The sequence below is a fragment of the Betta splendens genome, chromosome 15 (assembly GCF_900634795.4).
Source record: "Betta splendens chromosome 15, fBetSpl5.4, whole genome shotgun sequence".
NCBI classification, from domain to species: Eukaryota; Metazoa; Chordata; class Actinopteri; order Anabantiformes; family Osphronemidae; genus Betta; species Betta splendens.
In genome coordinates this window covers 6,303,565-6,328,219 of record NC_040895.2, presented here as the reverse complement: position 1 = coordinate 6,328,219, position 24,655 = coordinate 6,303,565, and the positions used below count along the sequence as shown (strand labels likewise).

Sequence of the window (24,655 nt, the reverse complement as noted above, 5' to 3'; positions counted from 1 at the left end):
TTCTAGCAGCATCCCTCGCATTGCTTGGGGAAAGAAGAACTAGCTGAGCTTGTTCAAGCATACAGTATAAGCAACAGCCTTCATTCTTTTTCTTTTTTTTACTGAGAACCTCATGAGAGGAAACAACTATAACAATGTAAAAATGCCTTGTTTCCTAAAACCGTAAACAAAACATAACAGTTCAAATGGCATGTGAATTATGCTGATGTAGACATTTATCCATCCCAATGGCTCAAACATGTCTGTCCACCAACACATAATCTTTACAGGCAGTAGACTAAGAAATCTGACATAAGCAACAAAACCGGTTTTATACAAAGGAAAAAGTGCCATTTTCAACATAAACTCATTAAGTATATTCCTAAGGCTTCAAATTACAACTTAGTGTAACTTTATACAGATAGAAACTATCATTTACCCTTTGATGAGTATGTCTCATATCAGAGTACAAAAATAAGAGGCCTGACCATTGAAAAGTAGCTGCCACATGTCAGAAGGAACACCTTGTAAATATTAAGAGTTTTCCAAGATTTGGACGACGGGGTAAACGTACAAAGCTTATGACAGTGTAGGAGAGTGTTGAGAAAATGTTCTTTGGTCTAAAATTAAAGAGTACTGTTGGTTTTTACCCCCCATCAAAGGGCACAGCTATGATATTGCAAGTTAGAATGTGTTTTCGTAAACCCTCTGAATATTAATGTGTCTGAACCTCATTGCATCCACTAATCAGGAGGCAGTAGACTTATACACTTGCACGTTTCCCAACGGGAACCAGCTCTAAAACACAGCATTAGACCACAGCTGACAATCTACGAACGAGACTGACTTTTGAAAACTTTGCTCGTAAAAATCGCAATTCAGGAATTTAAAGCTTAATCTAGTGTTGCATTTGTGGTGCGCTTACGTAGATGAGCGCATCAGATAAACCTTTAAACTAGGACACAGAAGAAAAAAATCCTGCTGCATTCACTTAGTAAGTAGCATACAGCATAAAGTTTCAGTCACAAAGCATATGATGGGCACAGGAAAAAAAAAAGAAAACAAACTTGCTGCATATTCACACAAAGTTGTCACGAAATTTCAATTTTATGAAAAACAATAAGGTTGATGAGTGAAAAATATACGAAACATATATATATTTATATATATAAAAAAAGACAATTAGTGCTTTGTCAACTGGATATTTTACATTTAAAGGTGTGTGGTGCTTTGAGTCTTTTCAGAAGTACTGTCCCTCTGCACACTTGATGTGGCCTCAAGGGCTAACGTGTGCTGCACTGTGTCTCTGAGGCATCGCTCCTCATCCGCCGCTAGTTTGTCATCCTCCTCTGGCTCGCTGTCCTCCTCCCCATCTGCGCTGCATTCAGAATCCTCACTGTCACTGTCACAGGAGCTTGACATCTCATCTTCAGAGTCAGAGTAAACCTCAGCACCGTGGAAGATGTAGCGATTCGGTGCTTGAAACAGGTACTGACCTGCTGTGTGGAAAAATACACATCATTAGCAGTACTGAAATAAGTAGGTGGAAAACCATTTCAATATCTGGATTTTCTAATATGGTTGAGCTTAATTACAGTGAATGTTCTCTCTAATGCATCTCTCTGGTCCTAAACTTACTCTCAAGGCGTTTGCTAATTGGACTTCTGTTGATCCGACTCATCCAGCATTGTCTACGAAATTCAAGGTTCGAGGTTTGGCTCTTTACTTCAGCAGTCGCCTCTTTTGGTGCGTTACTGGTTGGTGAATCTGAAGCATTCGGACAAGGCTCTGGAGGTGTAACATTATTACCAGCAGACTCCCTGACATTCAAACGTTTGGTGTCCTCTGAGGGCTCAGTTACTGCATCTGTACTCTGCTGCTGCTTCTGCTCCTCCTGATCCGAGTGGCTGGAAGCCGGCAAGGCCTCACTTGGTGGCTGTTCTGGTAACCGAGGGGGTTTCTCTGTGATCTCAGCGAGTCTTACAGTGTTGTAGCAGAGCTGCTCAAAATCTGCAGCTAGTCGATGGCAGAGTTCATTGACAATGACATCACAATCACCAAGTAGTTCCACATCAAAGTTGAGGTGAGGCAGCTGCTCCCTATTGATGAGGATCTGAGGCACTTCATGAGGAATGGAGTCTAAATGAGACAAACAGATAAAAAGATAGTTAAGGTACTGCATGTCTGCTTTTATTGCAAGCTCATTAATAATATGCAATTTAAAGATAAAACCTACTGGGGATGAGGGCGACTGGTCGAACTTTAAGTGACGAGCCAATGACAATCAACAGGTCAACCTCGTCTTTATCCTGCTTCATGGCTCTGTGAAACATTTCTGGAAGATTCTCTCCAAAGAAGACAATGTCTGGTTTCATAATTGCCAGAGGAATATCTGGACATTGTGGACAATGGGGGACAACCTGTAAGAGGAATTTATTTTGTCACCATTATAACAATATAATTGTATGCACAGCGTAGAGTATCTCCAGTACTATCCAGTGATCCGTAAAGTAGGCTGCTCTTCCGACAGCTGTACCGTTTTGGGCATTAAGTTAATATATGATAAGGATGCATACTATCTGTATCACTGCATAGGCACTGAACTGAAAACACGACACGACTGTCCCTCTCATAGTATCACTATAAATTAGAGCTGAATGCCAACGCAACAAGCATCAATTTTTCTTCTGAAAAATGTACTTTAGTATAAATATTTGCAGTTTACAACATGCTAGTATTTAAAATACTGCTGACGGAGTCATTTTTAGCTTTACTTCAAATATGAACAGTGGTTAATTTTTGTTTTGCATATTTTATATTGCTGTGGGTTTTACACGATATGCAGTATTCGTAATATGCTTTAAAAGATAGAAAAAAACTTAAGTCTGTAAGATCCCGTTAGATTGCATAGGGCACAGCAGTGCATATAGATGTGTTACTCTGGATCTGTTTGTAACAAATTTATACCTGGTTGAAGATGTCTTCCCTTATAGCTTCACAATCTACTTTGTGTTTACAGACAAGACAGGATGCTGTGGCAAACGAACCTGAAATAAATGAAACACATTAATGGCTTCTCTCAGCATCACAGACAGCATATGTAAAAAGCTGTGTTTACATTTTATGCATGCATAAACAGCATCTGTCTACTAACTGCATGACGACACTCACCATGACACTGGATAATCCGCTGAACTCCGGCCACTTGCTCCAATGTGTCAATGTTTTGTGTGTAATTGCGCAGCAGCTTCCCTTGTTTATCCAGCATAGATATAAATTTGTGACACGGCGAAGGCTGGAACTGACCAGGGTAGATCTCCTGTGAAAGAGGGGATGCATTAAGCACAGAATCTGAAGTTTCCCAACTGCAGTTCAATCTCATGACTACAGATAATTAATGAATGAATGAATAAGTACAGTACGGAAATTCCCAAGGCATTTCTTCACACAAAGCTCTGGTGCACCATGTAATGATACAATACGAGATTCTCTGGGCAAAGGTCAAATATAGTATCTCCTTTCAGGTTTAAGTCTAAGACAACACTTTGCAATATTAGAGCTTCAGTATTAAATTGTAAACTACATGAAACAATCTAAAAAAATTGTACAGTGTAACATCATGATGCTGGGACAGATGTTTAGCAGTAATGTTTCATTTATGTTTTAGACATAATGTATAAAAATGAAGGGGGGTCATTGGGTGCGACCTTTTGCTAATTCTGAAGAATGGTTATCATTTGTAGGAATGCTCAAGAATAAATAAATCCAATGAATCTACCTTAGCAAACTTGAAAAAGGGTCTTGGGTCCCGTCGAAAGTATTCAATATCAAACATAGATTGTGGGTCCGGAAGATCGGGAAAATCAACAGCAAGCCGTGCATATATTCCATCTCTGGAGCGAAAGTCTGGTATTCCGCATGAAACAGATACCTGCAACATGAAAAAAAAAAAAACATTGGATGAATGAATTGCACAGGGTCCAGATAGTAAAAGTACATTTATAGCAGTACACAGTACTGCTATAAACACATACCCCAGCACCAGTCAGCACAAGGATCCTTTTGCTTTCGTGGAGTAGCCTGACCACATCTTCCAGGGTGTTTATGTCTTTGCGTTTCTTTCTTTTTGGAGGTTCTGAAATATTTATGATGATCTGCCACAATGTCATGTCATCTAAATCTGGCGGGAGCACAGTCTCGGGCAACAAATCTCTCAGAATAGTCCTCGGATCGGTCTCTCGGATGTGGTGCTGGAAGAAGCTGTAGGAACCTGGCAAAGAACGCAAAATCCCAGTGTAAATCCCACACGTCTGACTGCTGCGCAACAATGAGTGAAGTTATACTGTGGTTTTTAAAAATCTACCTGGAAAGTAACAAAAACTCATAGGGTGGTTACCTATTTGAGGCTGGGGGGTCCAGTCGCTGGAGCTTGCATGTGAGGATCTGTCGTCTTCTTCGGTGAGGTGGTCCGGTGTCACAGCCTGTCCGTTGGAAGGGAAATCCTCGTGTCCAAGAAAATCTGAATATAAACAAAGACAACCAGGCATAAGGCTAGATCTGTGCATTATCCACTGCCATGTCTAAAGAGAATGCTACTAGTAAATCAGTTAGCGCTGGTGTTGTTAAAAAGTTACATGGAATAGGCTAAAACATTAAAATCCCGCAAGATGCACATTACGGTTCAGTCACTTTCTACATTATCTTAATACATAGAGGACGCCGTCTTTGGCCGCGGCGACCTGCCGACTCTCACTAATCTTCGCCGTGATAAACATTTAGTAATAAGCTAATTCTGTTTTAAATCAGGCCAACTTGCCGGTAGCAGCTAAGTTGGTAAAACACGCGCTGCCCACTGTGCGTCGCGTAAACACGAACGCTGCGTTAGGCGCGCGCCTCTTTTCATACCAGCATCGTCCTCGGTCGCGCCCAGGACGCCGCCGTCGTGCAGCTTTGCTGCTGGTCTGCGCCGCTCGGAGACCAGTAGCCCCAGTCCATTGTTGTCTCCGCCTTGTGCTGCTGGGGCCTGTTCTACCGCCATCGCCGGCTTGGCTTCCCTCTCCGCTGGCTGCGCACAATTCACCGCCGACTCCCAGCTCCCCGTGTCAGCGGAGACGCACGATAAATTGTCTGCTTCTGCGACTTTCAACGCGGATTTGGCCGCCGGACTGATTTTGGGCCTTTTCGGGACAGGCTCCTCCATTTCGGGGCCGCCTGAATAGGCCTTTTCGAGACTGCTCTCTCCGTCCGCCATCTTCAGCCCGCAGAGCCGCCGAGCAGATCCTTCCTTTCGGACAGCTGGCTCATTTGCATAGCGCACGTGACTCACTCTCCGCCAGTTATCACGGCCGGAACGTCCCCCTTTACGCTGGTGACGTAAAACCATAACAAAATCTCGGTGCCTTCAAAGGCTGTGGGTAAACGAAAGACCCAAGCGGGAGTTTGTGAATGGCAGAGCAAGGATGTGCGTAAAACACAGACCTAAATGTTTTAGAACTAATTTTGAGATGTTCAAATAAACAAACCGTACATTTATCACGTTTGCCATATGTAAGATCATACAAATAATCAGAGATTTAATTGCATACTACATGCAAATGGTTTCTCTTTTTCACTTTTGCCACATATTTTATAAAGTCCAGTTGTCAAAAAGACAATTTGCCTGTCATTATTTTTTATTGTACTTTCTATTTAAACTACCTTTGCGTTGTTGCGTGACCCCCCCCCACATAAATACTGGATCTTTTGTGGGACCCTTAGCGATACACCTGAATGCAGCATACGTCATATGGTTACAACGACATCTCCCCTACAACCCAGAAGAGAAGCGTTAACCACGTTTGGCAGTGTCTGTAAAAAGTGATTATCGGGTTCTGACCAAATAAACTCTGTCAGTGAGTAAAACAGAGGAGCAGCAAAGGCGAACGATCGACCGCTCGGCCCAAAAAAGCTGTGATCCGCGGTAGCACAAACGCTGCTAAGTTCCAAGAAAACGCAGATTGCAGTTTTTATGGAGGCTGTTTTGAACTGCAAATCAGAGGACTTGGAGGATTACTACGGGTTATTAGGCTGCGATGAACTGTCGTCGGTAAGTTCTAGTCAGGGGGTTTCAGCTCTGCCTATTGGCATTAACTGTGCATCAGCAAATTAGCCTAACAGTTGGAAACCCGAAAGCCGATGTACAAGCGCGACCAGAATTCTGTATACTGTTAAAACCCAAGCATTTAGAATTCTGCGTACTTCAGAGGTTAGTTCGAGCCAAGAGACCTGTTGATTTTATTTGACCAAAGTGAAGTCGTGCGTCATCCTGTGTGTGTGTTCCCGAAGCATTACTGTGGTTAGTACTGTGTGCTGCTAGAAAATGCCAACATGCATGCAGATTTAATAACAGCTGTTTTTGTGTGTTCTTTTAATAATACTGATATTGTGATCATTCCTCAACACAGAAAAAGTAAATAAGAGCTATTCTTGATACCCAAATATTGAGACGTTTTTTTTCCAGACTGAACAGATTCTTAATGAATACAAGATCCGAGCCTTGGCGTGTCATCCAGACAAACACCAAGACAACCCAAGCGCAGGTTAACTCACAAATTATAATTGATTTATTTTTTTATAACATTGTTATTAAGAAAATAACCAACCTTGCATAACCAAAAATGTTATATTTGTTTTTTAGCTTTTAAGTAATAATTGTTGTACTTGTATGTGTTTTCTTATGCTGCACCTAATGCCTCTCCCTGATGCCATAACTTCAAAGCTAATTATGTTTAATTATGTTAATACAGAGCTCCTAACAGCATGTTGTGAAAAGTGTTTCTTTCTATTTTGCTTTACCTAAGATGTGATATTTTCTTTCTTTCAGTGGCAGACTTTCAAAAGTTGCAGGAAGCCAAAGAGGTTTTATGCAATGAAACCAAAAGGAAAAACTATGACCTTTGGGAAAGAAGCGGAGTCACTATTCCATACCGTGACTGGCAAGCCTTAAACAACTCTGTAAAAACTGTAAGTGATGCTTTTTATATGGATGTTTCTCAAAAATAAATCCTCTATAAAAGGAGATGATTCAGTGAATTGATGGCTTGTTTTCAGTCAATGCACTGGGCTGTGAGAGATAAGAAAGAACCAATGTTAGAGGCCTCAAAATCCGAAATCCTAAACGCTTCCCAAAGTGAAGACCTTCGTTATGACCAAAAAGCACCAGGGAATTCTTCATGTGGTGCCATGCCATCTTCAAGTAAGTGTATTTTAACATTTTGGAAACTATAATTCTCTTACAGTATAATGGACATAAACTACAGATACTAGAAGGTTCACTGGTAGGTAGTCAGCTATAGCCACAGTATAGAGGAAGTGTGCAAATGTGATTATTTTATTAAGTGTGATTGTTTTTATGCTTATTGTATTAACAGTGTGTATTCTTTGTACAGTAGTAACCGAATTAACAGACTTCTCATTATCTCGTCTATAGGTGATTGCTGCCATCTGCGTTTCCGATGGGCTGCAGAATCGCCATCTGGTCTACTGCAGAAGTTCAGAAATTATGAAATCTAAATTTATTGTCACCCTAATAGTAGTTAAGAGTGTGTGTTGTGTCTAGTTATTATTGTCCTGGGCCCAGTTAGCTATTGTGTCAGATATAGTAAATATTGTCTTGCTGAAACTCCACTAAACATCTTGAAGTAAACAGGAAATTGTGAGATGTAAATGTATATGTACATGTGAGTTAGATACTTTACCTTTTTAGTACTTTACCTTGTTAGTGGGTATATTTGTTGGTTTAATGTGCATCATGTGTTTTAGTCAAGTATATTGTTGGATTAAAAACGTATAATTCATTTTATTTATAAAGCTCTACACTTTGCATTTGTGTGCAAATCTCAAAGTGCTACAAATAAATATATATATTTGTAGCTATAAATCAATCTTAAAAATGTGCATGGTTTGTTGTTTTCAACTTTAACCAACCATAGCTAAGTTTTAGCTACTGTGTATATATAACATAAGATACATAACATTCAGTTCTCTGATCTTGTGCAAGGTATCATTAGAATGGGGTATTATTTGAAGTAGTTCACAATTTACTCAGACAGCAGATACAGTTTTGATTCAAGATTCAGATTGGAAGGTAAGGCAAACAACTGCAAGGTATTTGCATCTGTGAAGTAACTACCACAGAAATGTAATTGCCTAACATTTATTTAAACAAAATACATGTAAAATGCATGTACGTAGCATAATCACGTTACAGTTACAGTTACGTTACGGGTACATACAAATAAAGTGACTTTATACCGACATTCAGCACAATCGTGTATATACAGTACTATGCCACTCTATTGTAAAAAGTATAAAAAGTACCTGCTTTGTATCACTAGATGTCACTAGAAAGACTTTGATGACGTAATTTCTGTAAAAGCTAAAAGCCCAATGAGCAATACTGTTTCTCGCCGGGTGCGGTGGCGCGCGCCTGTAATCCAAGCTACTGGGAGGCTGAGGCTGGCGGATCGTTTGAGCTCAGGAGTTCTGAGCTGCAGTGGACTATGTCGATCGGGTGTCCGCACTAAGTTCGGTATCGATATGGTGCTTCTGGGGGAGCCCGGGACCACCAGGTCGCCTAAGGAGGGGTGCATCGGCCCAGGTCGGTAACGGAGCAGGTCAAAGCCCCCGTGCCGCTCAGTAGTGGGATCGCGCCTGTGAATAGACGCTGTAGTGCAGCCTGAGTAATACAGCGGGACCCAGTCTTTTTACACTATTTACACTGATCCACTAACAGCTGGGGCGACACACGCACTACAGCTGATGTTTGATCATTATAGAACTACTTCTTTTCTGGGTTCGTATCTGCTCGTTTCTATTAAATCCTTCGCTGTTTGTTGGTACAACACCGCCTCCTCCTGGACAAGAGGAGCAATGACATCACTTCAACTACAAAACGAGCAGAACGCTCTGGACGTCGTCTGAAGTACGGTGTTAATACATGAAATGAAGCTTCTCTACTTGAGCTGCTGTTACTTATGCAACTACACAAGTTGTTTTTATAGCTTTATTTCCAAGACAAACTTGGCAAAAATGGCAAAATGTCAACATCAGAAAAGATGCAATTCTCATCCCACTGTCAAATATTAAGCGGCCAAATTTCAACAAATAACATTTCCAATACTATGTTCACGTCATTTACAGAATTTAGTGAATGAAAAGAAAATCCAGATCCAACCGCCCTTTGATGACGTCACGCCAGTAAAACCAAACTCGCCATGAATGACAGCTTCTTCGCCGGGTGCGGTGGCGCGTGCCTGTAATCCAAGCTACTGGGAGGCAGAGGCTGGCGGATCGTTTGAGCTCAGGAGCTCTGAGCTGCAGCGGACTATGTCGATCGGGTGTCCGCACTAAGTTCGGTATCGATATGGTGCTTCTGGGGGAGCCCGGGACCACCAGGTCGCCTAAGGAGGGGTGCCCCGGCCCAGGTCGGTAACGGAGCAGGTCAAAGCCCCCGTGCCGCTCAGTAGTGGGATCGCGCCTGTGAATAGACGCTGTGGTGCAGCCTGAGTAATACAGCGGGACCCAGTCTTTTTACACCATTTACACTGATCCACTAACAGCTGGGGCGACACACGCCCTACAGCTGATGTTTGATCGTTATACAGCTGCTTCTTTACAGTATTTGTATTAGCTGATTTCTATTAAATCCTTCGCTGTTTGTTGGTACAACACTGCCTCATCCTGGACAAGAGGAGCAATGACATCACTTCCACCACAAAACGAGCAGAACGCTCTGGACGTCGTCTGAAGTACGGTGTTAATACATGAAATGAAGCTTCTCTACTTGAGCTGCTGTTACTTATGCAACTACACAAGTTTTTTGTATAGCTTTAGTTTCCAAGAGAAACTTGGTAAAATGTCAAAATGTCTTGGAAACTAAAGTTATACAAACAACTTGTTGCACAATTTTGACATTTTACCCTGTAAATATCAACTGTCTCCCTCATTACATCAGTCGTTTTAGTTTATTTATTGAAATCAAACCTGTGTTTTTACATTCTATAGAGTGTTTGAGAGTACATGCAACAAAGTTAGAGTTGAATATAATATTGAATTTGAAAGCAGGAGATATGGGGAATACAGCTGGATAGTTTTTTATTGGATGGCGTTTATGGGTATTTTTAGTGCGGTTAGGAAAGCGAGTTGGTTTTTAGATGCAGTGGGTGGCGGTAACGCACCGTAGTATGTCACAAGCTGACAGAAGAAGAATAATGTTAACTTCCGGTACCACATAGATTCACTTCCGGTGTCAGTAAGTACATGTGGTAAACAAGCGTATGTCTCTCAGAAGTTGCAAGCATGGACTCTTTAGGAAAGTGGAGCAGTTTACCCCAAGGTCCCAGTTTAAAGAACCTGACAGAGGGAGGCTTTGGAGCCCTGAAGGAAACGCAACATGCTGCTGTTCAGGATTTAACAAAAGCTCACATCGAGTCTTTTGACCAGGCTGTTACTGACGGACTCAGCCGCGTTGTGCAGGTCAGGGCACTTTATCCGAACGTAGTTCTTATGGTTGCAAAGTATTACTGTATTGGTTAAACGGTAAAAAAAATATTTGAAATTAAAACACGATACAACAGTTTGTTTGTAAACTAATTTATGTTGGGCAAAAATATTTCTGAACCAGTAATGTTTTATCTGAATATATGTGAAGTCGCGTTCAGTATCATTACTCCCGCAGAAACGTTTGTGTTTTTGATCAGTTGTGTGAAATGTCCTTCTCAGGCCATCCCGCCCCTGGAGTTTACTGTCAAAAACGAGACGATCAGCCTTTCGTTTGTGGAAGCGACCATCTACCACCCAATGGTCGCCAAAGGAAGCATCTGCAGCGAAACGAGGGTGTTTCCAGCTGAATGCCGGGGAAGAAGAAGCTCATACAAAGGGAAGTTGGTGGTAAGACTCAGATTTGTGGCCTTAATTTGACTGTGCGATCTAAATCTTGACTGTGAGCCGAAGAAGTGCTCTATAAATGATCGAAACAACAAGACGAGAGCTATTTCCTTTGTTGTTTTCATGTCATCACCATCTTCATGTCCTCTCAGGCAGATGTTAGTTGGTCCATCGATGGGGTTCCTAAAGGCATAATCAAGCAGTCCCTGGGCCAGGTACCAATCATGGTGAAGTCCAAGCTGTGTAATCTGCATGGCATGTCTCCTAAAGAGCTCGTAGAGCACCACGAAGAAGCAGAGGTGAGACACACGGCTGAGTTTGAAGATTAATGCATGCTTTCCTTTTTATAGACAACTCTGCATTTGACAATAACAGGAAATGGGAGGCTATTTCATTGTGAATGGAATCGAGAAGGTTATCCGAATGCTGATCATGCCAAGGAGGAACTATCCCATTGCCATGTCCAGGCCTAAGTGGAAGAACAGGGGCCAGGGCTACACACAGTATGGTAAATAGAAGCACGGCGAAAATATAGTTCCAGCTCAAAATTGTGGTTTAAAAATGTTATTGCAGAACTTTCATTACTTTTTTATGCTGACAGGCATTTCGATGCGCTGCGTGAAGGAAGAGCACACGGCCATAAACATGAACTTACATTATCTGGAAAATGGGACGGTGATGCTGAACTTTATCTACCAGAAAGAGCTTTTCTTCCTCCCACTAGGCTTTGCACTCAAGGTAACAACCAGGCTTAAGGAATCTTAAAAATGATCAAGTCTGCAGCACGTGCGGAAAGAAAAACGTCTAAATATATATAGGTCACACAAAATGTTGAAACTATCTTAATATAAATGACATCTTTGTGTTCTTCAGGCCCTGGTGGACTTTACAGACTACCAGATCTACCAGGAGCTGATCAAGGGGCGTGAGGATAATTCTCTCTACAAGACCTGCACCTCAGAGATGCTTCGCGTCGTCATGGAGCAAGGCTGCAACACCCGTCACCAGGTGCTCAATTACCTCGGAGAGCGCTTCAGGGTCAAAATGAACCTTCCTGAGTGGTACACGAACGAGCAGTGCGCCAACTTCCTGCTAGAGTAAGTACTTCATGCCGCTTGCCTTTGCCTTGTGCGTTTTCTGTTAAATGCAGTGGACTGAGTTGCATTCTGCTTTCACCAGCGAGTGTGTCTGCATCCACTTGAAGTCGGGCGTAGAGAAGTTTTACCTGCTGTGTCTGATGACGAGGAAGCTTTTCTCGTTCGCCAAGCAGGAGTGCATGGAGGAGAATCCCGACAGCATCATGTGTCAGGAAGTGCTCACCCCTGGTCAGCTGTACCTCATGTTTCTTAAGGCAAGTTATTTTTTTATCTTGTGGTTTTCCCCTGTGAACATTTAAAGAACTAAAACATTTAGACTGTCAAGTTAATCTTTAGTATATCAACCTGAACTTTACTATGTTTCCACAGGAGAGACTGTCAGCCTGGTTGCAGTCTGTGAAGCTTTCCTTTGACAAGAGAGGCAGCAGACTGAGTGGAGGATGGACTGCTGAAAACGTGATGAAGATATTCAATATGGGCACTGATGTGACCAAACCATTTGAATATCTGTTGGCCACTGGTAACCTCAGTTCTAAAACCGGTACGACCCCAACTTCATTGCGAGAAGTCTTCTGTACGAGTTGTTCTCGTGCTCATTGGTTTCCATTCCTCCTTCTGTCGCCAGGTCTCGGCATGTTGCAGAGCTCAGGTCTGTGTGTCGTAGCTGACAAACTCAACTTCATCCGTTACCTGTCCCATTTCCGCTGCGTGCACAGAGGAGCAGCGTTCGCCAAGATGAGGACCACCTCAGTCCGCAAGCTGCTGCCCGAGTCCTGGGGCTTCCTGTGTCCCGTCCACACCCCTGACGGAGAGCCCTGCGGCCTCATGAACCACATGACGGCCAGCTGTGAAATTGTGGCTCAGACCTTGCTGACCACATCTCTCCCAGCTCTGCTCTGTTCCTTAGGTGAGCTTACACCACATCAGTTGTTCTACAGAGCTTCAAATGAATTACGCTTCTGACTGAGTATTTTAACAGTGCGGTGAAATGAAGTATAAAGTATAAAGCATTTTCTCTCTTTGGAATCCAAGGCGTTACTTCAGTGGATGGTTCACCTGGTCAGCCGTTCTCAGACTGCTACCCTGTGCTGCTAGATGGAGCTGTTGTAGGGTGGGTGGAGAGTGAATTAGCACCAGTTGTGGTCAATTCCCTTCGCAGATTTAAGGTACAACAGTAACGGTCCGTCTTGTCCATTTCATACTATATGTACAGATGACACATAATCTAATACTTTCAGGTTCTGAGAGAAAAGAAAATCCCTCCCTGGACTGAGATTGTTCTGGTTCCTAAAACGGGCAAGGCCAGTCTGTATCCAGGCCTTTTTCTCTTCACAACCCCCTGTCGCATGGTGCGGCCTGTACAAAACCTGGCTCTCGGAAAGCAAGAGTTAATCGGCACCTTTGAACAAGTATGTCTGACGTATAAGTATAACAAAAAGGTATGTCGGACAGTCGTTAAGTATCAGGAATTTCTTCCTTAGCTTTACATCAACGTGGGCATCTTGGAGGCTGAGATTGATCCAGGAGTGACCACACACCAGGAGCTCTTCCCTCACAGCATGCTCAGCGTGGTGGCTAACTTCATCCCGTACTCGGACCACAACCAGAGTCCCAGGAACATGTACCAGTGTCAGATGGGTATGTTCTTTTATTGCTATTTGAAGGTTCCCCTCTGGAGTCTTGAATCCTTTCATCTATTAGAGATTAAAGCTGTTGCCCCTGCAGGGAAGCAGACGATGGGTTTCCCCCTGCACTCATTCACGGATCGCTCCGACAACAAGCTGTACCGGCTCCAGACCCCACAGAGCGCGCTGGTCAGGCCCTACATGTACGACCACTACAACCTGGACAACTACCCCAGTGGCACCAACGCCATTGTGGCCGTCATATCTTACACAGGCTACGACATGGAGGATGCTATGGTAGGTAAAACGCGGTACTAGCGAAAGAACTGAGGCTTAAAACCAGCAACATCTTGACCTATTTTGTACATACTAGATTGTGAACAAGTCGTCGTGGGAGAGAGGCTTCGCCCATGGAAGTATCTACAAGACTGAGCTGATCGACCTGGCAGACAAAGTGAAGGGACAGGACAGCGTGGTGTTTGGGACTAAACCAGGCGACCCTAAGGCGAGTGACAAACTGGACGCTGATGGACTTCCTTACATAGGATCAACACTTCAATATGGAGACCCTTTCTACAGCTACATTAACCTCAACACTGGCCAGACCTTCACCAATTACTACAAGTAGGTGTTGGCATCTGTGGTTGTTTTTAGCGTCTCAAATAACTTTAGACATTTCTAATTGAAAATTTTTTTAATTCTGATTTGAATCCTTGTTTTCTCAGTGAATCGCTAATTCATTTTTTCCCAGGAGCCAAGAAGCCTGCGTTGTGGACAACATCAAGATCTGCAGCAATGAAAGTGGCTCCGGCCGCTTTAAACGCGTCTGCATCACTATACGAGTGCCACGAAACCCCACCATCGGTGACAAGTTCGCCAGCCGCCACGGTCAGAAGGGCATCCTGAGCCGCCTGTGGCCGGCGGAGGACATGCCCTTCACGGAGAGCGGCATGGCCCCCGACATCCTGTTCAACCCCCACGGCTTCCCGTCGCGTATGACCATCGGGATGCTGATCGAGAGCATGGCCGGCAAGTCGGCCGCCCTCCACGGCCTGAGCCACGACGCCACGCCCTTCACGTTTTCTGAGGAGAACTCTGCGCTGGAGTATTTTGGCGAGATGCTACGCGCCGGTGGCTACAACTACTACGGCACGGAGCGAATGTACAGCGGACTAAGCGGTCTGGAGCTGGAGGCTGACATCTTCATCGGCGTCGTGTACTACCAGCGCCTACGTCACATGGTGTCCGACAAGTTCCAGGTGAGGACCACGGGAGCGCGGGACAAGGTGACCAACCAGCCGGTGGGAGGGAGGAACATCCAGGGAGGGATCCGTTTCGGGGAGATGGAGCGCGACGCCCTCTTGGCTCACGGCGCTTCCTTCTTGCTACACGATCGCCTCTTCAACTGCTCAGACCGATCGGTGGCTCAGGTGTGTGTGGACTGTGGCAGTCTGCTCTCCCCACTTTTAGAGAAGCCACCCCCCTACTGGTCAGCCATGCGCCACCGGAAGACTGTCTGCACCCTGTGTGGCAAAAGTGACTCTATTGACTCTGTCTCGGTTCCATACGTCTTCCGCTACTTTGTAGCTGAGCTTGCAGCAATGAACATTAAAGTCAAACTGGACATCAAATGATGTCGGATTAGTTCAATAGATACATGATTTTATCAGAGTTAAACTGGTAAATGGTCTTCTGACTGAAGTGTGTCATATTGCGATGACTGAAGTGTTGTATTGGCCAAATAACCAAGCAACAGCATGCGAGAGAATGAATGTGTTGACATCTGTGGAGTTGTTAAACGAATCAAAACTGACCAGAAATAAAACTGATGTCATGTCCCACTATGTTTAATGTAATCTTCAGGATGCTTTGTGTTGTAACAAAAGGCAAAATGAACTGCAAAATATATTTCTCCAAAAAGGGAAACTTTATTCTGCAATAAAATTTGTATTAAATTACAATAACTTATTGGTGCATAGATGACATTTTAGTGTTGTAACCAGTTGTATTACAATCTGTGATGCAATTAAAACAGAATGGGAATCTTTGGAAAACCTGCAAATAAAAATTACTTTAGTAGAAATATAACCTGTCAACTACATGTCTGTAAAATATCAAGACTCAGTTTAAGACTGGTTCTGTGTCCAGTTTAGCCTATTTCAGCTGTGCCAGAACCTGGGGCAGGTCCAGCACTGTAGGAATAGTATAATCTGGTTTTACTGAATCATGTGGAACGACACCCGCTGCGCTGCTGATCCAAACTGTGGCCCGTACGCCCGCGTCAAAGCCGCCCTGAATGTCCGTATCCAGGGAGTCTCCCACCATGACACAGTCCTCTGCCTGCACCTGCAGCAAGTGAAAACACCACATGAAGATGGAGACGGATGGCTTCTGCTCTGCATGCTCGCCTCCGATCACGATGGCGTCGAAGAGCTCCTCGCATCCGGCCGCCTCCACTTTCTGCCTCTGTGTGGCAGCTTCTCCGTTGGTCAGCAGCAGCAGCTTGTATGTGCTGCGCAGCAGTTCGAGCAGGCTGCGCACTTCAGGGGCCAGACTGAGCCTCTCCAGGCGACTGCGTTTCCACAGGGAGTAACACTGAGCTGCCAGGGTGGGGCTGCATGCGCCGCCCACGGCCTCCTGCAGGCTCTCCTCCCAGTGGCCCACGCGGAGCTCGTCTATGGATCTGCCTGCTGTGGGGTCAAAGCTTTCATGCAGGAGCTTCCTCTTAAACTTGTCACAGATGCTACGGATGATGTCGTCGTCAAGGCTCAGGGAGGACTTCAGGAGTTCAGCTGTCTGGAAAATACACACACAAATTACTTAAAAGGGTATATTAAATAAAAGTATACAAGTTTACAACATGTCAGCATACGTTACATAATTGATTGATTGATTTTGATTTTATGGTCAAAATCAAGCAAATGTCATGATGTAACTTCCTAAACAACTTCACTCTTGGACTGAACCACCAATAACACCCAGGCTTTTGCACTCACAACGCCGTCGTTATTCTTCTAGACATGATCACCTTTTGCATCGCCACTTCACCTGCGCGGCTTGTTTCTATCAGCGTGTTGTCCAAGTCAAATAATATCGCCTTCACGGGTTTGTTGTCCATCATCAGGTGTAGCTCCACGTTTGCACCACAATGCCGGTTGTTCTATGGCGGAATTGCGGAAGTGCATTCTGGGAGTTGCTGTTCTGACGTGTTGTTCGACGTTAAACCACTAGATGGCGCCAGGAAATAAAACACGAACTTAATGACGCTTCATAATGTCCTATTGGAGCGCTCGTGCTACCGACTCATTGATTTCACCTGCGAGTCTCTCCTCAGTGGTTATTTTATGAATTCAGTTGTTTTAACCCTCTGACGTCAAGCAAAACATTAAACTGGCGAGGTCGAGACGGATCACAGCCTCTGAGACCGTGAACCGTTTATTATCAGACACAACCTTTCCAAGAAAGAGGAAGCGATCAGTTGTTAAACACTAAAATGTCCTTACGTGTCTCGTCACGGTGGATATTGCCAATTCAAACACACATTCCGTGACACACAGTTTCCTAAATCAAAACAAAGCCCCATACTTATGCAACTCGTCCTTTACCTCGCGCTCTCATCTGGCGACGAGCCAGAGGTTCACACGCAACCGCGTGCAGACCTGTTGCGCTACCGGACCAAACCCGACCCGACCCGAACCCGCAACGACGCGCTCTCACGTCAGGTGCCCGCGTTTCATTGGGCAGAAGCTCTTAATTGTTTCAATTAAGTGTCAAAGATGAGCAGTAAATCAAGAAACGGCGTGAGAGGCCGAGCCCGCTATTAACCGCCAGAAACAAACAGCAGCTGCCGTTCGCATGCGAAGGAGGAACGCGCTCGTTGAAATGACAGACGTGCGTCGGAAGAACCCTTAAAGGGAAGAGAAACATAAACAGTGGATGTCTGAAGGGTGAACGTGCGGGTGTAAAGGTGGAATTCCCCCTCTGATGCAGAGGAGAGGAAAAATAAGCTAAATGACTTCCCTGACAGTCCACGCGTGACCCCCCCAGCAATGCGCAGACACGCGAAGCACCGGTGAGGCTTCGTGACGGTCTTCCTCTTTTATCTGTGTGGGTGGCCGTGCACGTTCACACGCTATCTCTCAGCTGGGCATGAATCTCCCGCAGATTATAATAAAACAAGTAATTAGTCGGGGTGGCGCTCTCTCCCCAGCAGGAACAAACCGCTCCCGTGTAATCGATCTGCATCATTTTTCAAAATTTCTATGAGGCTCCACGGGCCCTGGGATTTAGCTGCACCTGTGTTTTATTAGTAGTTTTCATTAGCCTGTGTGCGCATGCGCGCACGCACGTGCGTTCCGTGACAAGAGAACTGAGCAGGTCACCTGTAAATCAAGATGCGCGGATTTCCTCACACGCAACTGTGTGACACCGAAGGTCGTTATCTTCCCTTTCAATGAGCTGCTCAGAAATATTAAACATTCTTCAGATGACTGATTTGGATGCAGTGATGCTCCGCTGACACGAGAGGGAAAACAATCAGCGGAACGCGGTGCTGTTTCCTAGCACTCACCTTCAAAGCAGATTCAAAGTCAAACCCCACAAACAATGGACAGTCGTGATACACTGTATCTGATACACCCGTGATACCCCCCCCCCACACACACACACACATCAAAGACCTCTCACAGCACGTGCGCTGCTACACCTGAGCCTCCACGCGAGCTGAGTGGAAGCGCAACCAGTCGCTGCAGAAGTACAGCAAAGGTCAGCAACACAGCAGGATGTGTGGACTTCATCATCATACTGTTAAAGACGTGTGTATTTACCTGCTACCTGTATTTACTACCTGCTGCTTTTGTCAATATTTGCATTAAATGAACCAATCTTTTGGTTTGTCTGCCGCTTACAGCTCAAAGGTTAAAGAGGTCCCCAAAGTATTTCCTAATTTTAGAGTTTAGTGGAACCTTTTCAACATTTTAACACGTGAAACACCAGACCTCTACTATTACCAGCATCAAGTTTACTACAGCCAGATCTGGTGATGTTCTTGTTGTTTTTAACAAGTAATTTGATTTAACGAGTATGAGGCATACTGCCAACACTGTAAGACAGGACCTCATATTTCCATCAGGCTCTGTTAAATATGAAGATGACAGATCAAATACATAATAAAAACACGATGCCATAAGTAGAAATGAGAGCATTTATTTATTACAATTAAAAGCAACATGTGCATTTTGTCCTGGCATTACGGTAGTCGCTAAGTGGAAAACAAGCTAAAACAACAGATGTTCGTTGGTCCTTGAAATATTTGTTACTCATCATCATCCTGTGCAACAGCAGGTTTGCAGAAAATTTCCAATGAATAAATAAGTCACTGGTTTCTAATGAACCGTGCCCCTCCTGCTTTGCTTGGAAAAATAATGTTGCTGCTTTATAAACCCTCGTGAATCATTACTGCCATCTGAGATAAGGAACTCATCGTATTGAAAGCATTTACAGCCTCAGACTTTTGGAAAACGCTCGTCACCAACACAGCTCCAGGTTCTGAACCCATGTGACCTGGGAGAAAAGCCCAGACGTAGAGATCCACCGTGGTTGTACCGATTCCAGCAGCAAAGCGTTCACTTAGAGGAAGAAGCCCCGCTCTCATTGTTATTGTTGTGATTATCGGAAACCATAAAACAAAATACTGTAAAAGATCCAAGGCGCTGTGTCATTTGTTGGACTGAGGCCGAAAGAAACAGTCGAACACGAAACATAGTTTTACTTGGCCTGCGACGGTCGACTCTGACTTCCCGGTGTGATGTAAAAACTGTGACATCATGGGTTTGCACGGAACATTTGTCCTGGAAAATCCCTGCAGGGACATTGAGGAAGGTGAGACGCTTGAACATCACTTGACGGCATCAAGTTTCTTGATGATTACTCATTCAAGCTCGTAACATTTCCTTTCAGGCTGACTCGTCTAAACATAGCACCTAACAGAATACTATTAATGGTTAGAATGAGGGTTCCCAATCTGAGGCTCACCAGCTCCACAGGGGCCGCAGGTGAAATCTGAGGGGCCCCTCCTTTCTCGGTTTCCTGTTCATTTCCTGAATGTTTATAGAATGAGATAAATGATGGCAGACTGTTATGTTCAAGTTGGTTCACTTAATTGTGTAGACTTTATAACCAACTATCTCATATAACTGAAAATATTATTTGTCATAACGTCAGTTTCGTTGCATACCTGATTTGACATATCTCATAAAATTCCCCTAACATTCGTATCCATCAGGAACTCAAACTGCTGAAAATCTCACCTTTCCTCCAACTCCATTGTCAAAAGAACTGGTAAAAACTAATGACCAAACAACTCACTAAACATTTAATTGCAATAATTACATTTAATTACAATTAGTAAAAGCTGGTGAACTCATTTTTGTAATGAAGTTTAATTAAATGTTTTTACTCCCATACTTTATTCTTAACTGGAAATGTGTCATAAAAGTAAGAAATCATGGATTATTTGACAAAGTGGTCACAGGCTGAAGCTTCGGATGGTGGTTCTTCACCAGAGGAGCCAGCACCAGATGTTCAAAGGAAGACTCCAGAGGACGTTAGAGTGGAGGAGGTGGGTTCCAAATGAACTGAGTATGTGATTCATGTCCTCGTGTGACTTTGCAGGAGCTGAGATGAACAATAGGAGTCCGTCCAGTAGGACAGAGTGTTCTCAACAGACAGACAACAAACCTCTCCTCTGTGTGAAGCTGCTTTTCAGGTCCTCTTTGCTGGCGATTAAGACGCAGGATGGTTCCCACGTCGATGCACTGGCCGTATTTACTCGGCAGCTCGGTTTCAGTTCAAGGTGCCAAATATTTGTGACGGTCCAGTGAGAGACAAGCTGGTTTCATCAGCACAGACACGATGCACACAAACACACCGAGCGCTGCTTACAGCTGCCGAAGCACCCCCTCGTCTCGCCAGGACTGGGCCATGAAACCGGGCCCGCAGAGTCCGGATGGGAACCTTTTGTTTCCTGTCTGGCACCACTGATGGGCGACAAAGAGGCCGAGTCTCCGTTCTGTGAGGACACGCACGCCTGTGTCCCCTCTATGTTTATCTGCTGCTGCCGTGGCTCACATCACAATGTGCTAGTCATAATAAACCCACTGTCTGTGGTCTTAAAGCAGCAGCTGTGACTGATAGTGAGCGGTGATATAACCATTAACCGTGTGGTGAAATGCTCCGAGGACTCATTTACCATGACTAAGCCTGCAGCCGTGGTTGGCTGCTGATTAATGGTGTGCTAGTACACACTTAATATTGCTGGAATGATGTCGTGACTCTGATGCTTGGCTCAGGGAACGGCGTGTTTGGACTTTGGGTAATTGTTGGGTTTCGTTGCCTAATCCTGGTCCCGTCAGCTGACGGGAAGGAAGGATATAGGTTAATAATGGTTGTAAATGTTTCCGACACCTTCGTGCTACAATATGTTTAACCTGAAGCACTGGAAGGAAAGTGATGACATGAGTAAGTACTGACCAGGCGCATGACAACAAGCGTCTGTCACTAAGTGCGTGGAAAGTGCCGCGTTCAGCACGCGCTCGGCGGACGGTCTTCAAAGCTTCATGGAACACGCAGCTCAGGCGGGATCGAGATTCACAATGACGCACAGCCGGAAGGGAAAAAATAAAAAAAAAATAAAAGTTCATTTTTTACCCCCTACAGGAGAACATGTTAATGCTTGATCAAAGATCACGTCATGTCTGTCCGGGGTCTCTGTGAGGGTGTAGTGTGCGTTGCTGGCAGATCAGAGCAGCTTCGCTTGTTGCACTGTGTCACCGTGTCTGACACGGCGCAAAGCCTCCCCTCCCGCACGCGATCTTTCCGTGTGAAGGCAGCGCAGCGGAGAGTTGTCGGGGCAGAGCCGCCGCACGTACCGGCTGCACTGCAGCGATAACTGCTCCCATCCAGGGCCGAGCCTGACCCGGAATGGAGAGTTAGGTTCTGATCGATGAGGAATGAACCCAAACTCTGCACGGTGTGTGTGTGTGTGTGTGTGTGTGTGTGTGTGTGTGTGTGTGTGTGTGTGTGTGTGTGTGTGTGTGCGTGATGTTCCAAAGCTTCTGTTGCCCGTCCAGTTCGGCGTGTTCGCTCCAGTCTGACACACACACACACACACACACACACACATTACCTGGTCGCGAGCAGGAATGTAAACTACAAAGAATGCTGATGCTCTGTGAAAACACCACGGCTTTTATGAATGGAGGAGGCTTTTCTCACATACCATTCACAAATCCACAGGAATAGACTGTTGCGCGCAGCGTGTGAGACTGAGCGAACGGAGCCCGGGCGGTTTCACGCGGGGCGCGAACACGCTTCAGCTCAAGGCGCAACGGGTGTTTATTTGTTTTTGTTTTTTTTCCCCTGGAGAAGCTGCAGACGCTTGAATGGCAGCCGCGATCGGCCGTCGAGCCCGCGTCCCGTCCGCGGCAGCCAACGCAAACACGCCGAGGAAGCGCGTGTTCCTGCAGCGTGACGACGTTATCGCGTGCTGTCAGGGCAGAAGTAATCCAGAGTGACGGGCCAGGCCTCTCTCCTCCCACCAGACGTGACAGCGCTTCTGTGTTTTTCTACTCTTAAGCCTGAGAAACAAACAGTCCCACACCGCTGTCTGCGCTTTGCGCCTCAGCAACCGGAGATCACGTGATCACACTGTGCAGGAAGACGAAAGTCTCAGTGGAGTGGATGCAAAAGACCCCAAGAGGCTCTGCAAACGAGACGCAGGCACCCACGTGAAGATCCACCAGCGAGGGTCTCATTAGAGTTCAGTCCGAGTTATTAGAGCATGTCAACTCATTCACACCCCAACGACGAGCGGGACTGGGCGTCTGACCTGGTTCCGACCGGTCACTGGTGCGTTCCGTTGCTCAGGTTCCCATGCGGCCACAGGCCTCTGTGCTGGAGGAACACCATGAGACCGTCACGGTTCAGAGCTCCGCCGTCACTGCGTCACGGTCGGCGGTGAGGAGGTACCAGGGACCCGACGGGAGGCTTCACGTCCGACCCGCTTAGCGATGATTCTTTTGTCATCACATAAATGCCGCAGTCAGGCTGAATTATTCAAGTCACCAAATGCTACAGAAATGACTGCTGATTATTAGGAGCATGCAAAGACACATGAATGGTGTATGAACAGAGAGTTGTTACAGTCAAATGTGAATATAGTAGTTTTTATTAAATGTGAGGAAACCTTGTTAAATTTGATGGAAATAAAAACAAGAACCTGATGAAACTACTTTGAAATGCACTTTTTAAAAACTTTTTACATTGACATGTAAAAATGTGTAGACAGCCTGTTTTGAAAGACGCTTTGCCAGATTACGTCACAGAGGAATTCAGTCATATAGGCAAGGACATTAACTCACAGCATTAATGTTGTGCATAGAGTCACTTGATGATGACAATTTGCATGTAAAGATTTATATAATAGGGTGTTTTATTGCACACTACTTTCTTTGTTTTGTGTCCTGCAATTCTTAAAATTAAATAATCAGAAATAAATAGTTGTTGTGGCTAATATTTAAAGTCATCAGAGATAAATGTACTTACTATATGAGATCTAAAGCAGCACATCAAAAACAAAAAAAGCGAACCCATCCAGAATCCAGTCTTACTTCCAACATGTGGCGGTTCTGTCAGTTCTGGTTTAGTTCAACAGCAACAAGAACCTAATGTCTTCTATCAGCTGATCCTAAAAAACACTAACGATGATGATTTCCCCGTTTTCCCATGTTGAAATCCAGGTTGTCTGGTGGAGGAAAAACAAAAGAGGCATCAGGTGGATGTAGGTGCTCGGTCCGAAGACGCTCAGGTGATCAAGAATAGCCAGAGAGCATCGTGGGTCATCGGACTTCCTGAAACACTCGATTCCTGGAGAAAGAAGCTCAGACTGTTATCCAGAGATAAAAATGAGTCATCAGTAGACGACCTCCAAATACGAAAGCCTCAAAAACAGCACTGGCTCCGTGTAAATAAACACGGTGCCTCCACTTTCTAGGCCTCCTCGCTCCGATCGTCCCGCTGTCGCGGCCAGGCATTTTATACACAGTTTGTTTTCACATGACTGGCATAATAAGTCACAGTTTAATGCTTCAGAGGACTGATGCTGGGTTTGTTTGGGCCTTTCCAGCCATGAAGACACAAACACAAGACAACAATCTGCAACGCGACACGGCCCCCGGCTCCGAGGTGAGCTGCCGTCATTAAGCGTCCGCAACACAGGCGTCTTTATGGGCGGCTTTGGCTGCTGGGTCGCTTTGTCCAGGAGCCGCGGTTCTGGAGAGTCCAGGAGCCGCGGTTCTGGAGAGTCCAGGAGCCGCCGCAGCGATCGGGTCGCGGCGCCTCGCGTGACATGCGCCTCCGCGGGCCTCGGCCCGTGCAGCATAACTGTCCTTCATCATTACGCTCTTGTGAAAACACCAAAGCCGGGCGCGGGGAGGGGAGGGGGGTGGGGGAGGGGTCGCTGAGGAGAGGCTTAGCTCCCCTTTGAGCGCCGCGTCACCTTTGACCTCTCACGGGGGAAAGAAGTAAACACGAGGGGGGAGACGACTAAGCTTCAGTGACTTTTAATGGCAGGGCCTGTTTGGGTTAGAACAGCACAGAGACGACATAAGATTAGGCCTCGTCAAGCCCCCCCCCCCCCTCCCGTTTTATGTTAAGACCCTGCGGCATCCTTCAGCGTTTCCTGTAGGAAGCGATCGCTCCAGCGTTTGCCTCTGATCCAACTGGCTTGGCTCCGTTCGCACGGCGCCCCACGGAACACAAAACGCCTCCGCCTTCATCAAACGCCATTCACCGCTCGCCCTCTACGGGCTTCTTCTCGTCAGCGTCTTCAATTACGCCGATGAAAACAATGGCCGGCGACAAAGGCTGCGCGGGAAGGACCGGGCACGGCTCCCGCTGGTTGGCGTGGGTCTGAAAAGCGCAGTCATGCGGCTGGACGCGTAATAAGCCTCTCATTCTTTGCACAGAAGC

The 24,655-nt window shown here is 45.3% G+C and overlaps 4 protein-coding genes across 7 annotated transcripts; 2 read left to right on the top strand and 2 right to left on the bottom strand.

The window, feature by feature from the left end:
* Positions 1 to 83: 83 nt before the first annotated feature.
* sirt1 (sirtuin 1) lies at positions 84 to 5,298 on the bottom strand. 2 transcript variants are annotated; one of them, XM_029175634.3, is made up of 9 exons: positions 4,885 to 5,298; positions 4,376 to 4,498; positions 4,014 to 4,249; positions 3,758 to 3,910; positions 3,151 to 3,298; positions 2,947 to 3,026; positions 2,216 to 2,399; positions 1,618 to 2,118; positions 84 to 1,475 (listed from the first exon to the last, which is right to left on the bottom strand). In XM_029175634.3, exons 1-9 carry the CDS (start codon positions 5,228 to 5,230, stop codon positions 1,192 to 1,194), a joined length of 2,055 nt encoding a protein of 684 aa, XP_029031467.1. In that variant the 5' UTR covers positions 5,231 to 5,298; the 3' UTR covers positions 84 to 1,191. The 2 variants fall into 2 exon arrangements, with proteins under 2 accessions (XP_029031467.1, XP_029031465.1); XM_029175632.3 differs by having other exon boundaries at positions 84 to 1,478; positions 4,885 to 5,297.
* Positions 5,299 to 5,739: 441 nt separating this feature from the next.
* On the top strand, positions 5,740 to 7,914 carry dnajc12 (DnaJ (Hsp40) homolog, subfamily C, member 12). Its single transcript, XM_029175637.3, has 5 exons — positions 5,740 to 6,064; positions 6,479 to 6,557; positions 6,842 to 6,981; positions 7,069 to 7,213; positions 7,448 to 7,914. Exons 1-5 carry the CDS (start codon positions 5,987 to 5,989, stop codon positions 7,528 to 7,530), a joined length of 525 nt encoding a protein of 174 aa, XP_029031470.1. The 5' UTR covers positions 5,740 to 5,986; the 3' UTR covers positions 7,531 to 7,914.
* A 1,893-nt stretch (positions 7,915 to 9,807) lies between these two features.
* On the top strand, positions 9,808 to 15,351 carry polr1b (RNA polymerase I subunit B). The gene is made up of 15 exons (XM_029127439.3): positions 9,808 to 10,494; positions 10,741 to 10,908; positions 11,058 to 11,204; positions 11,281 to 11,413; positions 11,507 to 11,643; positions 11,779 to 12,002; positions 12,085 to 12,256; positions 12,372 to 12,543; positions 12,628 to 12,909; positions 13,035 to 13,168; positions 13,241 to 13,411; positions 13,484 to 13,640; positions 13,728 to 13,924; positions 14,001 to 14,251; positions 14,379 to 15,351. Exons 1-15 carry the CDS (start codon positions 10,318 to 10,320, stop codon positions 15,259 to 15,261), a joined length of 3,405 nt encoding a protein of 1,134 aa, XP_028983272.1. The 5' UTR covers positions 9,808 to 10,317; the 3' UTR covers positions 15,262 to 15,351.
* Positions 15,352 to 15,531: 180 nt separating this feature from the next.
* On the bottom strand, positions 15,532 to 17,260 carry nanp (N-acetylneuraminic acid phosphatase). 3 transcript variants are annotated; one of them, XM_055502553.1, is made up of 2 exons: positions 17,233 to 17,260; positions 15,532 to 16,419 (listed from the first exon to the last, which is right to left on the bottom strand). In XM_055502553.1, exons 1-2 carry the CDS (start codon positions 17,243 to 17,245, stop codon positions 15,782 to 15,784), a joined length of 651 nt encoding a protein of 216 aa, XP_055358528.1. In that variant the 5' UTR covers positions 17,246 to 17,260; the 3' UTR covers positions 15,532 to 15,781. The 3 variants fall into 3 exon arrangements, with proteins under 3 accessions (XP_055358528.1, XP_028983274.1, XP_028983273.1); XM_029127441.2 differs by lacking the exon at positions 17,233 to 17,260 and adding an exon at positions 16,676 to 17,216; XM_029127440.3 differs by lacking the exon at positions 17,233 to 17,260 and adding an exon at positions 16,656 to 17,212 and having other exon boundaries at positions 15,532 to 16,423.
* Between the last annotated feature and the right edge of the window lie 7,395 nt (positions 17,261 to 24,655).

What these genes read in the sequence shown, in the direction of transcription:
- nanp (XM_029127440.3), bottom strand. Translation starts at nt 16,748, where the DNA reads ATGATGGACAACAAACCCGTGAAGGCGATATTATTTGACTTGGACAAC. An exon ending in GTGAAGTGGCGATGCAAAAG is followed by an intron (nt 16,424 to 16,655) that starts GTGATCATGTCT and finishes TGTATTTTCCAG; the next exon opens with ACAGCTGAACTCCTGAAGTC.
- polr1b (XM_029127439.3), top strand. Translation starts at nt 10,318, where the DNA reads ATGGACTCTTTAGGAAAGTGGAGCAGTTTACCCCAAGGTCCCAGTTTA. An exon ending in ATTCCCTTCGCAGATTTAAG is followed by an intron (nt 13,169 to 13,240) that starts GTACAACAGTAA and finishes TAATACTTTCAG; the next exon opens with GTTCTGAGAGAAAAGAAAAT. An exon ending in TAATCGGCACCTTTGAACAA is followed by an intron (nt 13,412 to 13,483) that starts GTATGTCTGACG and finishes TTTCTTCCTTAG; the next exon opens with CTTTACATCAACGTGGGCAT.
- sirt1 (XM_029175632.3), bottom strand. Translation starts at nt 5,230, where the DNA reads ATGGCGGACGGAGAGAGCAGTCTCGAAAAGGCCTATTCAGGCGGCCCC. An exon ending in GACCCCCCAGCCTCAAATAG is followed by an intron (nt 4,250 to 4,375) that starts GTAACCACCCTA and finishes GTTCTTTGCCAG; the next exon opens with GTTCCTACAGCTTCTTCCAG. An exon ending in CCTTTTTCAAGTTTGCTAAG is followed by an intron (nt 3,299 to 3,757) that starts GTAGATTCATTG and finishes CCTCTTTCACAG; the next exon opens with GAGATCTACCCTGGTCAGTT.
- dnajc12 (XM_029175637.3), top strand. Translation starts at nt 5,987, where the DNA reads ATGGAGGCTGTTTTGAACTGCAAATCAGAGGACTTGGAGGATTACTAC. An exon ending in GCTGCGATGAACTGTCGTCG is followed by an intron (nt 6,065 to 6,478) that starts GTAAGTTCTAGT and finishes TTTTTTTTCCAG; the next exon opens with ACTGAACAGATTCTTAATGA. An exon ending in TGGTGCCATGCCATCTTCAA is followed by an intron (nt 7,214 to 7,447) that starts GTAAGTGTATTT and finishes TCTCGTCTATAG; the next exon opens with GTGATTGCTGCCATCTGCGT.